Source organism: Cyprinodon variegatus, unplaced genomic scaffold (assembly GCF_000732505.1).
Source record: "Cyprinodon variegatus isolate N-32 unplaced genomic scaffold, C_variegatus-1.0 Scaffold23, whole genome shotgun sequence".
In the NCBI taxonomy this organism is placed as follows: Eukaryota; Metazoa; Chordata; class Actinopteri; order Cyprinodontiformes; family Cyprinodontidae; genus Cyprinodon; species Cyprinodon variegatus.
This window is the reverse complement of record NW_015150476.1, coordinates 642,586-655,711: the sequence shown is the minus strand read 5'-3', so window position 1 is coordinate 655,711 and position 13,126 is coordinate 642,586. Positions and strand designations below refer to the sequence as shown.

At 34.8% G+C, this 13,126-nt stretch overlaps 1 protein-coding gene across 1 annotated transcript in view; it reads right to left on the bottom strand.

Moving 5' to 3' along the window:
* The window catches only part of brinp1 (bone morphogenetic protein/retinoic acid inducible neural-specific 1), a 140,064-nt gene that overhangs the window by 95,918 nt on the left and 31,020 nt on the right, over window positions 1-13,126 (bottom strand). The window contains exon 2 of the mRNA XM_015392815.1: window positions 12,259-12,526. Coding sequence (XP_015248301.1) covers window positions 12,259-12,476 — 218 coding nt within the window. The 5' untranslated portion in view covers window positions 12,477-12,526. The remainder of the gene's footprint in view (window positions 1-12,258; window positions 12,527-13,126) is intronic.

Genomic DNA, 13,126 nt, shown 5'->3' with positions numbered 1-13,126 from the left:
GTAGACCTGAATAAGATTTGTGGATTTTTTACACATTTGCAAATCAATTACACACAGCTTAATTTAGATATTTGCAGATTCTAGTACAGAAAGACAAATCTCCTCACACATTTTTAAATCCCATTGCACACACCCAAATCTAGATACAGAGACACAACTCTACACGCACATTTGCAAGTAATTCTGCAACAATGTTGCTCCCATATAAAACACTATAATCAATCGTTCTCCTTGATTTAATGGAACCGACCGTGTAACCGGCATACAAATAAAAACATTTAAATAAAATTTTTCACTGGCAACTCTGAATTTTGCATACTTTTTGTGACACACTTTATTCAAACATTTTATTGAGATAAACTATTGTCTAAAGGGCAAAACACAAACAATCTCTTTATTACCCCTCTTTTTTATTGTTTTTTATCATTTATATTGGATGATGTGAATCAAAATATATTGGCTAGATATTTCTATGTACTGTATGGTATGGGATAATATTTTTAGTGCCACAGCATTCTTCACAAAAAAAAAAAATATGTTTTTCATTATACTACTGGTAGGCTGAAGAAACATCCGAATTTCCTCCATTTGAAGGCCTAAACTGATGCGGATATGTATAAAGAAATGTATTTACAAGGATTTACTTTTTAAATACCACTTAAAGGTTTGGAAAAGTGGTGTGTCTATGAACTATTTTTAAGACTTGCCTTTGAAACATGTACAGACCATAGGACAGATGTTTCAGCTATGCAAAAACATAAATGGAAAACAGATCCAGCATGTATCAGCAGAGTACAGTTAGTAAGACCGTGATTTTTCTTTAAAATAAAATAAGTTTGAAATTGTAAATCTCCAATGATAAGATTTTAGAGTAATCTTAATCAGACATGAGACTGCATATATAAGCCTGAGTGAAGGTCTACATAGAGAAAAAACTAAAGGGTCATACAGTTGTGCTTTGTGAAATTTTCAAGTAAATTTAAACGTGATAAAATTTTGGTTTGTTACTTTTTCAATTAATATAATGATATCAGTTGAGTGTATCCATTGATGCTAACTGCTGATAACAATTTAAAAAAATCTTAACACAATATGTATCCTAATTGGACTCTTATCCTCTTCTTGCTAAGTAATATAAAAGAAACACACACAAAAAAGAAAAATATATCCACTGGGTGAGCTCTGAAAATTAACCAGATGGAGAATTAAATATAATCAAAGAGAATTTAATGTTGTTGCCATGGTCATTATCCTTGCATAGAAGAATACATGAGAAAACACCTAAAACAAAAACAGAAGATTTATCACCGATTATGATATAAACACATTCTTTCAATACTACATAGCTTCAGTATTTTTTGTGTGTGGCAGTGCCATGCAGTGACTTAATATTCATGTATTAGTGAGTTCTTCAAACAACTGTAATTTATCTTCCTTGCTTTCCATAAAATCTTAAAACTGGCTTTCCTGTCAGCATCAAAAATCTTTTTTTATATATATCCAACACAATGGACCCTCTTCTCTCCTGTCACTGGCACTTACATATATATATATATATATATATATATATATATATATATATATATATATATATATATATATAAGCTAATGGCATACTGGACCCCCTCTATGCCCTCTGCTCTTTCACCAGTCTGTTTCATCCTTCCTGAAATCCAGATTGCTTTGCTCCTTCTCCTCTTTTTAGCTGAGGCCTGCTGAATTAAACATTCCTCCAGCCTTTCCTTAGCACTTCTACATACTATATAAAATCATCCATCCCCCTCTATCCATTACTAATGGCTTTTCCCAACTAAACCTAGATCTGGGTCTGACAAATGTTACATCTTGTTCTTATCTGGTATTTTCGTGCTCATAAGTCAGAGGGTTGCAATGAAGGGACGGCCAAGCAGAACTATCATAACAAAGGTAACTGTATTTGGTCATTTTCACTAAACATGCATACGAGGAAGCAAAATTGAGTGACTCTTTTTTATAGATTCTCATTTAAGGTTGTTGTTGTCATTAGAATTTAGATTTAATAGATTGCCATAGAGACTGATGGATATGAACGAGGAAAGGCTGAGGTAAAAATGCTAAAAAGGTTGAAACAAAGTACAGTTTAAATAGCTAATTAGGTTTACCTTACAATGGTAGAAAAAAAAAACTTTTTAATTTTTCCAACAGTTATTATTCATTTCATAATTTGATCAGCATTGTGGTTAACTACCAGAGTTTTATGGTCCTAAGAAAATCAACTTTGACCTTACTTGACAATTTTTAACAATACTGTTCGAATAGAGTACAATACAATTCTTCAAGCCTTACCTCCACAGAAAACCAATTCATGCAATTTATAATGGTTCATGTTTCTTGAGGTACTTAACAAGTGCACTATTTCAAACTATGCAATGTTCTATTTTACAGTGGTACGAATTAATTCAGGACAATTTTAATCGGCAGCGAGCAAATGCGGCTAAAAATAGTTTGTGTTATTAAAATGACTTTATTTATACAGGTTAGCCCTTTGAGTCTCAGTTTCTCATTTATAAGGTTATGGTGTAGCTGGGCTAAAGCTGACAAAACAGAAAACAGAAGTACTCCATAGGTACCCACTCTGCTGGATATTCAAAGTCAATATTAAAGGTATAGTGGAGGATTTTTGTGAATTTTTGAAAAGATCCAGCCTCTCCAATAAAAAAAAAATAAAGCACATGCACAACCCTGTACCTGCTCCTGAGAGGGAACGTCTATTAAACGCATGCAAGAGCATGCACAAGCTCATTTTTCGTCGTGCACGCTCTGTTTAAAAGTTGTGTTTGCATCGCTGTCTACTTTCCAATTACTGTAGGAGGACCACTATAACTTTAGGACAAATAAATAAACAAGGAAAAGAGGACTGACAATTACTAATATTAACATTCTGGAGTTCATTAACTGTTTTTAGAGATTACACTTTGCAAGCTGCACAGTTTTCAGTAGTTAGAATAAGATTAATAACCACGGGAAATAGAAAGTTTTCTTAGCTGTAAATTGCGTGATGGGGAGGTTTAAGCAAACCTAAAGGTGCGTTCAGAGAACACACACTTTCTGGGCATCCCAAAAGGTTCAAAGCCAAAACTTGGAGGCTGGGTCAAAGATGCTTTGATGCATCGATGCTCTGATTGTTGAGCTGCTCAGTTCTGTCGTTGCAATCTAAAAAACTTTAATTAGTTGGTAAAAAAAAGTTTTTAAACAGGTTTTTAAGCAACAAATAACACTTGAAAAGGTCATCTGTGCAGTCAGTTTATCAGGATTATGATCCTACTCAAATATTCTGTTCTTAATCGAGGCAGCAAATTCCCCCTGTGTACTCGCTACTGGATTTCCCGCAACCATTCATAGCAGTTGCAAATGAATATAAAGATTTGTTATAATAAATGCAAGTAGAAGCAGTTTTAATATTTTCAGTAAATGTAGGTGTTTATAAACTGTTAAAACCACAGTTTAAAAGGAAAAATATTTTAATGGAGCAGTAACGATCAGAGCTTGCCTTTTTTTCTTTGTAGATAAAAAAAATCTATTGTCCTGCTGGCTTTTTAAAACCTGTGGAGTTTATCCCTTTTATATTCATTCATTTTTTATATGGTGATAACTCTGCAGAAACGATCAAAGCTTATATCTAGTGTCTGTATCTCAGAAAAAAACTTCCGGATTAGCTTTTCTGATTGATTGATGCTACTTGTCAAGCTGAAAAAGCTCTAATTTCATAATTTCTGAATTCCAGCATCAAATGCTCAGATGCCCCAACGCTAGGACATGATGAAGCTTTGAGACTCGATCAATCTGATACCCAGTGCTCCGACATAACAAAAGCTGCTTGATGCCCTCCAATTTAGACTTTGCATGTAAATTTGATGCTTTGACAACCAAAATGTGTTGGGTGTGAAAGCACCAAGATGCTTAAAATTGCTTCTAGAACCACCTTTAGAAGTAATCACTAGCAGTAGTTGTTTTCTTTTGTTTACATTCAGTCTTTCACATTTTTTATGGAAGCCCATTTTCACTTCAAGCATTGCTTTATTTTACTGATGACTAAGGACTATAAACATGTTCCTGTGCACAGCTTCAATTCAAGGCAGGTGAAGACCTGAAAGGCCAGTGAAAACATATGATTATTTCATTTTTCAAAGATTGAGATGTAAACCTTTTTGCCAGTGTTTGCGTCACTATTCTGCTTGTAACTTTATGCTAAGCGTTTGGTCTCAAACAGAAGGTTGGTAAATTTGTCAGCAAAAAATAACAAGGAGTCCCAATCTACATTTCCACCACACTAGTGAGAGTTGGATAAGGTATTGGTGCCTACAGTATGTGTCCATATATATTTTTACCAAACCTGAAACCCTGGGCTGTAGCCTAAATTTTCTACTTTGGACTCTTTTCTATTGGTAAACAAATGCATTGTTGCTTTTTTTTTTCCTTGCCTTTATGTTTTTATGTTGTGTAGACTTTGCAAAATAACAGCTAAGTAGTACACCTGAGCTGCATGAAAATATTGAGGTTAATGTTTTAGAAAGTGGATAGTAAATACTACATAGCAAAAACATTTATAGCAAAGAAAATAGAAAAATCTTTATACATTCAAGCATTTACATGCAGTATGTGATCATTGGCAACCCTATATCAAATAGTAATTCATCCAGGACAAATTATCCAAAAGGAAGCCTTCCTTCGGATCATTTAAATTGGTAAAACAAGAGAACCTTGTGACTTTTTTCTTTTGTTTTACTATCAGTAATGTTTATGAAAATAAATTGTGCATTTTGACTAGTCTATATCAGACAAAAATAAAAAAAATTGAATCATTACACTTAAATTTGCCAAACTAATCTTTAACTATGCTTCTAAGATTCAGAAATTATGTGCATATTTCTAATTTTAGATGGTAAATTTTAGCGATGATGGTACATCTTTTAAAAAATTGTAATTGTCAATCAGAAGACAAATAAAAACTAAAGTTTGAATACTGCTTTTGAAAACCTTTTGAGAACTGTTCAAATGGATATAATAATGCTGATGTGTTTTTCTTTAAACACAGTCATCTTTGTGTCATTTGGTAATGGAATGTGCAAGCAATTTCAAAAAGCTGTGAGCCGGTAATATAGTATAATGATAACTAGCACCATTCCATGGCTTTGTAATTATCTTTAACAGAACAGCTCAATTTCTTTCTTTTTTTTAATGAGACTCTTCCTGCTTCTTGGCTTACACATTAACCTTTCATAATCATATTTTTTTTTTCTTTTTAAACCAGAGACCAAAATATGAAACTCTTCTCCACAATTTCCCTGTGCACATTGGTTTAGTTTCAAGCTTATGTTCAAAAACCTTTCTGAGGTTTTGATGAGCCCTGGTTCAATGATCTGTGTGTTCTCCTTCTCTATTCACTCACATCTGCATTGCTTTTCAAAGTGAGATCAATCAGTGCTACGCATTTTCATAAATATTTTTTATTCTAAATAACAACCCTCAACTTGCTTTTTTGATTACAGTGAAATGCTGATTTGGGGCCTTTAAAATGCATTAATGGCTACCAGATTTGCATTTATATTGGATTTTTGCTCAGGCAGACAAGAACCTGAGATAGAGTTCTGCAAACAAAGACCAAACAGAAAGCACGCATCATCTGAAACACATTCGACCCCATAATAGAGTACAAGCAAAAGAACGAGAGATGCTAGTGTGAGCAAAACAGGCCACCGAATTTTTAACACTAAGAAAAACACACCTTATTCAGATCAAGTCTGTCACAATGATAATATGCAACTACAGTAGCAGTGAAAGTAACTATATTGAGACAGTTGAACACTATATTGGAGATATATGTCTGATACAAAAAAAAAGAAAGACACTTAAAATCAGCATGGAAACAATAGTTATATCCATTTAAAAAAAATATATAGCAAAAAGTATTTTAAGGTAAGTATCTAGAGAGAGACGGAAAGTGGTGCCTTGACGCTTTCGTTCCCCCTGAAGGGAAAAAGACATTTCAGACTTCTGCACTAAAGACTGGAACCTTTTAATTCAGCCTTTATTTGGTATACAGGCACATTGCCAATGTTATTAAAGATGGGGCAGATTTGTTTGCCGCTGATCAAGTTGGCATTGTCCATACGTCGTACCTCGGGGGTAATCTTTCTTGATAAGTGAACCCAAAAGGAATGGGTTCTTTGTCTCTATACGAATCTGATTCAACCACTTGCCCCTACTAAATCATTGAGGCATTGAAAGCCCCTGGGGAAATTTACAAAGCGATTCAGTCCTCATTGGTTGTTAGAGTAGAGCACGACTCCACAATCATGCACCAGGGAGGACTGAGAGTATGTATTATTTCATTCCAACCAAACTACACCAGCTGATGTCACAGATTTCTTCCCCCTCAATGCCTCAAGATGTGAAATGTTTTTATTCATATTATTATCAAAAGAAATAAAGACTTTCAGTTGCCTCTTTTGTATTTTGTGCTTTGAGTTTCTTTAATAGATGCCAAACCAAAATGACTTATAATTATTATATGTCAAAACCTGGTGACACTGCCTCTGATTCTAAAGTTAGCTGGAGGCGTTTACTTTAAAGAAAGATCACTGAAGTTCTTTTTGCCATTTTTTTATCTTAAAAGTGTCTTAATTTGTTCTGAAAAAAATGAACAGAATAATAGGTCAGTCTCCTCACTATTTTTTTCTAGTGACAAGGTGCATGACCAGATTTAGTGATACAAAAGGAAAAAAAATGTCCAATATTCCCTGCAAAGTGTGTTTTGCTCTGTGCTTGACCAGATAAGGGTAAGGTCGACCAGAAAAATATTGATAATTTAAACAATAAGTCAAGAAATGAGATTAGCAAACTATGTGAAAGTCTCTCAAAATCCCAGACTTTTTCTGTGATTGGCTGTTCAGCTTGAGCTGCAGCTTGTCCGCACTATTGTCTACATAAGCAAGAAAAATACCAGAGATGAACATGACTTACACTATCCTGCAACTAAGCATTAACCCAAAAGCAACCAAAGTTAAAGTACTGTAAATGATAAATGTAGAGGTTAAGTAGCTTGCTTGCCTTTTTGTGATATTAGTTGATTAGCCAACTCAATTTAACGTCACTCTTAATCTACATCCATAACCATATTTGCAATATTGCATTTGCAAGAACTGCATGGATTCAATATTGTATTGCTGTGGACATACTCACTGTATGCCATTTATACATTTTAAGTTTGCTGGACCTTACCTTGTCTTAATCCACATTTCATAAAATGTAGCAACTGAGATGCTAATGCTTACAGAGAATTAGAAGAAGACATTGGGATGACAGGAAGAAAAATAAAAAGTAAACTGAGGAAATCTTGCTTTGTCCAAAATTATTTAACAATAATGTGAATTGCAGTCTTTCCGCATACTTGTAATCCTAAAAGAAATTATAAAACATGGATGTGGTGACTTCCGGTTTTATGTTCTTTTAAAGCAGAACCAGATAATGTTCGGGTTATGCTTCTCCTACAGGGACTTTTAAAAATAACCCTGTTGTAAACGATGTTAGCTCTCCAAGAGCTGCGCAGCACCTCACAGCTACACGTTCACTGTTGAGCAGTTAGAAGATGCATAAGAAGACGAAATGTCTGAAAAGATGGGAAGTAATTTACATTAATCAATGTAAACTGGTGTACAGCAGTCTTTCCTTGGAAAAAGAAATGTTTAGATAAGTCTGACTCCCAAGAGAAAATTTTTTCTTTGCTCTCATAAGATGATTCCGCCTGTCCATGTTTTATAGCTACATGCTAAAAATCAATCACAGTAAAGTCAGAATAGTACCACTGAAAGACATTAGCAGATACGGTACTCACTGGTCCAATGACACCACCTTTAAGGTGTAAAGGGGGATTTTCCGAATGTATCATCTAAATAACTGGTCCTCCTATTCGTCAATCATTCTGGGGAAATGTTTATGTAAGGCCGTCCTCCCTGTTCATCCGGAAGTAGGTATCTTTTTCTGTGCATGCGCACTTTTTGGCATGTATGTGTGGTGAGCTACGGTTTCAGACAGTCATTGAGGCTCACCTTTCTCATTCTTTGAAAATGGCAGAGGGTCGTAAGAGAAAAAGTGTCTATGAATGGTCTGAGAAGAAGAGAAAGGCTTCAGAAGAGAGAAACAAGACCAGAGTGTTTTTGGGAGATGGTTTTACGCAATGGCGTACACTAAAAGTACAGGTGGGGCTTCCCACTAATACCTCGGTTGCAATGTTTCTTATCGACAGGTAAAGTTTGGCATGCTATTTGGAGAAATCCATTTCACATCACTGCTAGTAAAACCAGGAGAAATGGGCTTGTGCATACTCTCGCATGCGTTTAATAGTTGTTCCCTCTCGGGACCAGGTACAGGGTTGTGCATGTGCATTTTTTTAAAGTGGAGAGGGCAGGTCTTTTAAAAAAAAAAAAGTGAAAATCCTCCACTACACCTTAATTTACGTTCACAATTCATATTTTCATTTTCTCTTCCTTTCCTCTTCTCAGAGATGTTTTCTTTGCCGTTTTTGCTGGCTTTATACTGGGCTGCCATAAAGCTGCCTGTTGTACCATGAGAACAAGAACAGAGCAAAGGGTCAGAGGCACAAAAAGTTGCAATTTGTGGTTGCACGTGCACCTTTTTTTCATTACATAAAGTAAGGGAGCTTCTTGCAGGTGCAGTTTGAGAGTCCACTAAAGAAAGCTGAGGTTTAAAGTAATGGAGATTGAGGTAATACTGATAATTATTAAAAATAAATAAATAAATAAATAACATTAATTAAAAATATTTATAATGCACATAGTAGCCTGTCATAAAATGAAAGGACAAAAAGTCAAAAACGTGCACAGTTTGTTTTGGAATCTCATAGCAGACCACTTGGACGGGCAGATTGAGACTTCATGTAGTTACTTGTAAAGACAAGATCATATTTGCCCCTAGATTCATTCCTACATTAGACAAACTGAAAATATATCTGATTTGGTGTTATATGGTGTAGGGCGACAGTAGTGTTGGATGTAGGAGTTTGCCCTGATATCGAAGGCTTGACGGTTCAAGCCCCGGCTCTGACTTTCATTGTCGTTGTGTCCTTGGAGAAGACACTTCACCTGCATTGTCTACTGATATTGGTCAGAGGGCCCGGTGGAGCCAGTGTACGGCAGCCCAGCTTTTGTCAGTGTCCCCCTACATTGTAGCTGTGGCTACAATGTAGCTTGCCACCATCAGTGTGTGAGTGTGTGTGTAAATGGGTGAATGAATGTAGTGTAAAGCGCTTTGGTCAAGTCTCCTGACTTGAAAAAGGGCGCTATATAAGTACATGCCATTTACCATATTTCTTTTACTGCCTAACAGCAACTTTCTAGGATTAGCTTTTTTAAAGGAAGCTGACCACCACTTGACCCAGTCAGTTTTTGAGAAGAGCAGAGCATCAATACATGCCAAGTGCTGTAATATTGACCTGAAAAGTAATTTATTATACATAAAATTAAGCTAACACTTAAGTCAGTAGTAATACAGAGTGTAATACAGACTTTGTTTTAGTTGTTAATTTTTAATAAGCAGAGGAAAGTCCCTCTGTTTATTTTAAACAGTTTAAAAACTGTTTAAAATAAAAGTTCATTTAAAAAAGAAAATAAATATAACATAACATAACACAGATATAAAAGATGTTAACATCTAATCGAATCAGTCAATTTTTTTTACTGGTGATCTGCCTCAGAGCCTGCTGTTTTTGATTGTGACCCTACCCTTTATAATCAGCAAACGGTCATATCTGAGTAATTTTAAATAACATACAAATTCCTGCCGATATTAAATCCAATGACAAATACCTGATAAAACTGATATTATTTACATTATATAAGTTTAAGTATTCATAGTATTGAAAATTACTCTACATACTTTAAATTAAGTTTAAGTAGCAGTGGTATATTTTTTTTAACTGTTTGTTCTGGCTCTCTTTGCATTTAACAGCAGTCTAGCCCATCTAATAATGTTCTCACAAACAGCTAAGAAAGATCGTCCAGTGTTAACATTTAGAGAAGTTGCTAGCTCTTACCTTCATACCAGCATTAGTTAAAAATATCCACTACCACATGTATCACATCGATCACACTCAGTTAAAATTGGACACCACATTTCATCTCCTCTGTTTTTGTTTTCCTGCTTAAAACTAAGTGTAAGTAAAATAGTTTGAGTGTGTTGTGAAGCAAACATTTATGTTGCTGGAGAAAAACTACATCTTTGAAATGAATGTAAATATCTTTGTATCACAATAGATTCAAAACTCACTTTTAAACCTGATTTAAAATGTTTGTAATTAAGTTAAATAGTGTATGTCTTTTTTTAATGTTTATAAGATCAAAGTTATCACTAAAGGCTTCCAAACTGTTTATGGACGAATGTGTTTTATCACACATAACCTATTGTCCTACAACTTGGTCACAAACAGCAATGAAATCCATAAAGTCATTATAGAAACAGAAATTCTAAATATGGGCGGAAAACCATTAAATAAATCATCATAGCAATATTTAGACAAACACAGGTTCTGGTTTGGAAGCAGGTCATTAAATTCTCAAATCTTTATGGTGTGTAAAAAAAAATGCTACAGGTGGTGATATCCACCACTCATTTATATAAGGAATACCAAGGAGTAACAAGAGGGGCAATCCGTGAAGATTCTATTGTTTCTTCCAGAAAAACTTCATTTTCGGATACAGCTGCCGGGAGTGGAACTCTATTCTCCAGGCAGACAATCAGAACATTTGCCACCTATAATCAATTTAAAAACAAAGATAGAACTTATATAGTTTTAAATACTTCTTACACCTTTTCTGGAAACTGCATTAAACTTAAATTAATTGTCAATATTTGTGTAGTTCATATTAATTTTAACTTTTATTATATAAATTTTATTAGTTTTTAAAGACAATTTACTTTTCTCCAGGGACAAATGACAAAAAATGTCATTTTTGCTCATTCTGGGACACTAACTGATCTATGTTAATTAATGTGTATCCTACCACATAAATACATTTTAAATCCCCATTATTTAAAGAGACATTATGGAGAATTTCCATTGGTGTCTCAGGATGTCGCTTCTGAGTGGCCACAAAAACCATCTTGAATATGACGCTCTTATTGTTTGCTAGGTTGGACTGATTTAACATGGACGTGCTTGACGTCACATCCGCCGAACAGCGTGGCAACCTCTGACCGGGAGTAAATTTAGGAAAATATGCTACAGAACAGACTTTCAGCACTGATGCTCATAGATGCATCAGTGCTGAAAGTCTGTTCTTCACCAAACAATGATTTAGTTGTAAAGGGTCAAATGAAAGGGCTATTTTAAAGATATTTTTCAGTAAAGCCTTACATAATGTCTCTTAAACAGTCTTAAATTTGTAACTCCTAGCCACTATGATTTATAAACATAAATAGTAGACAAAATATTATTTAGAATATTTATCGTCACATAAACCAAATAAAGTCCACCTTCTAACTTCTAAGAGCAGTAATCAAAAGTGCACTTAGCAAAAATAATGCTGCTTGAGCTTTAGATTACATTCCATAGAAACCTTTAAATAAAAAATCATTAGCCTGTCATGAACACAATAAAGAATATATAAAGAAAATGAGCATAATTTCTCTCTCAACTCTAAAACATTTACTTACCTTCAGTTGCTTGCGTGGGTTTAACTTGCATCTGTCTATGAAGAGACGTTTATACTACGTAATAACCAAAGGAACCACTTGAGTTATAAGTACACGAGGGGTTTTTCGAAGCATCTCTAGAGGGTATCTATGTTGGGATTGAGAGGCAACCCAAAAAACGGATCACTGCCTTTGCTACTGGAGCTTTTTCTATTCCGTTATTTTATTTTGTTTAGTATTTTACTCTGTAACATGTGATTTTAAATGTAAGTGAGGGAAATACTTTAGTTCAGCATCAGTGATCTCACTAAAAAAGTAAAAGTAAGATAGATTTGAGTTGTTCTGTTTGACTCATAAAATTAAAGAATAATAGAAATATATCGTACCATGACAGACTCTATCTGCCATATCGATCTATCTATATCTATATAAAAGTGTGTGTAACAGGTTAAAACCATACACAGCTCAGCTCTTTTCAAGCATATGCTCTCAAAATAGAAATACCATTAACACAAGCATTCTCCTAAAAAGCATGAGTGGCATCAGTACGCAGTCTAAAAGTGAACTCACCTATAAATTTTATATCTGGTTGTAAATCCTTGGCGGAATCTTTCCACAAAGGACAGATAGCTCCGAGAGTGGTGGAAAGGTCCACGGTCAGAGATGAGCCAGTCATATTGCTTGGTGACATGTTGTTCAGCAGCCAATAGGTCCTGGCGAGTAGACTGAACTGTTATATGGTCCCATATAAACAGGAAGCAGATGACCTCAATAAACCTCCAGTTCATGCTTTTTTTTAAGCCGCTCTCTGTTCATTCTCACTCCATTATGTGGAGACCTGATGGGATAGAAAAGAAAGAGGGGAGAGAGGGGATGGGGAAGGGATGTGCAAAAAAGAGATCTGTTATATGACAGTCTATATCAGCAGTACAAGAAAGTCAAAGAGTTAGGTTAATTGTATTCTGTTGCACAAATAAGAGTGCCCTTGTCATTGTCGCTTCACTCTGATATAAAGTGTGCTTATTTTCTGGTGTTCTCATGTTTTTCAACCATTATTCCTGTCTGCAGTATTGAAATGGCATACAACGCAGTACACAATGGGTGTTACTATTTTGCAGATCAGTAAGTGGTTCACCCTAAGCTATCTGGCTGTCTGTTTGTAATTGGTGTCATGATAAGCACTGACAAGGTTAGAAGACGGCTTTATGATATGTTATGACACTCTACAACCACTAATGTGGAAAAAGCCTATCTCCCTTTACTCAGTGGTGTCAATTACTGCTGGAGGAATCTTTCATCTTTTGACATTGTTGTTGAACCTTTCCATGCTTTCGCTGGCCAACTAGCATGTAACCCAGAAACTATATTAGTATTAGTATTATGACTATGTGTTCAGTAGGAAAAAAAAAAAAACGAACAAAAGTATAAAAATACATAA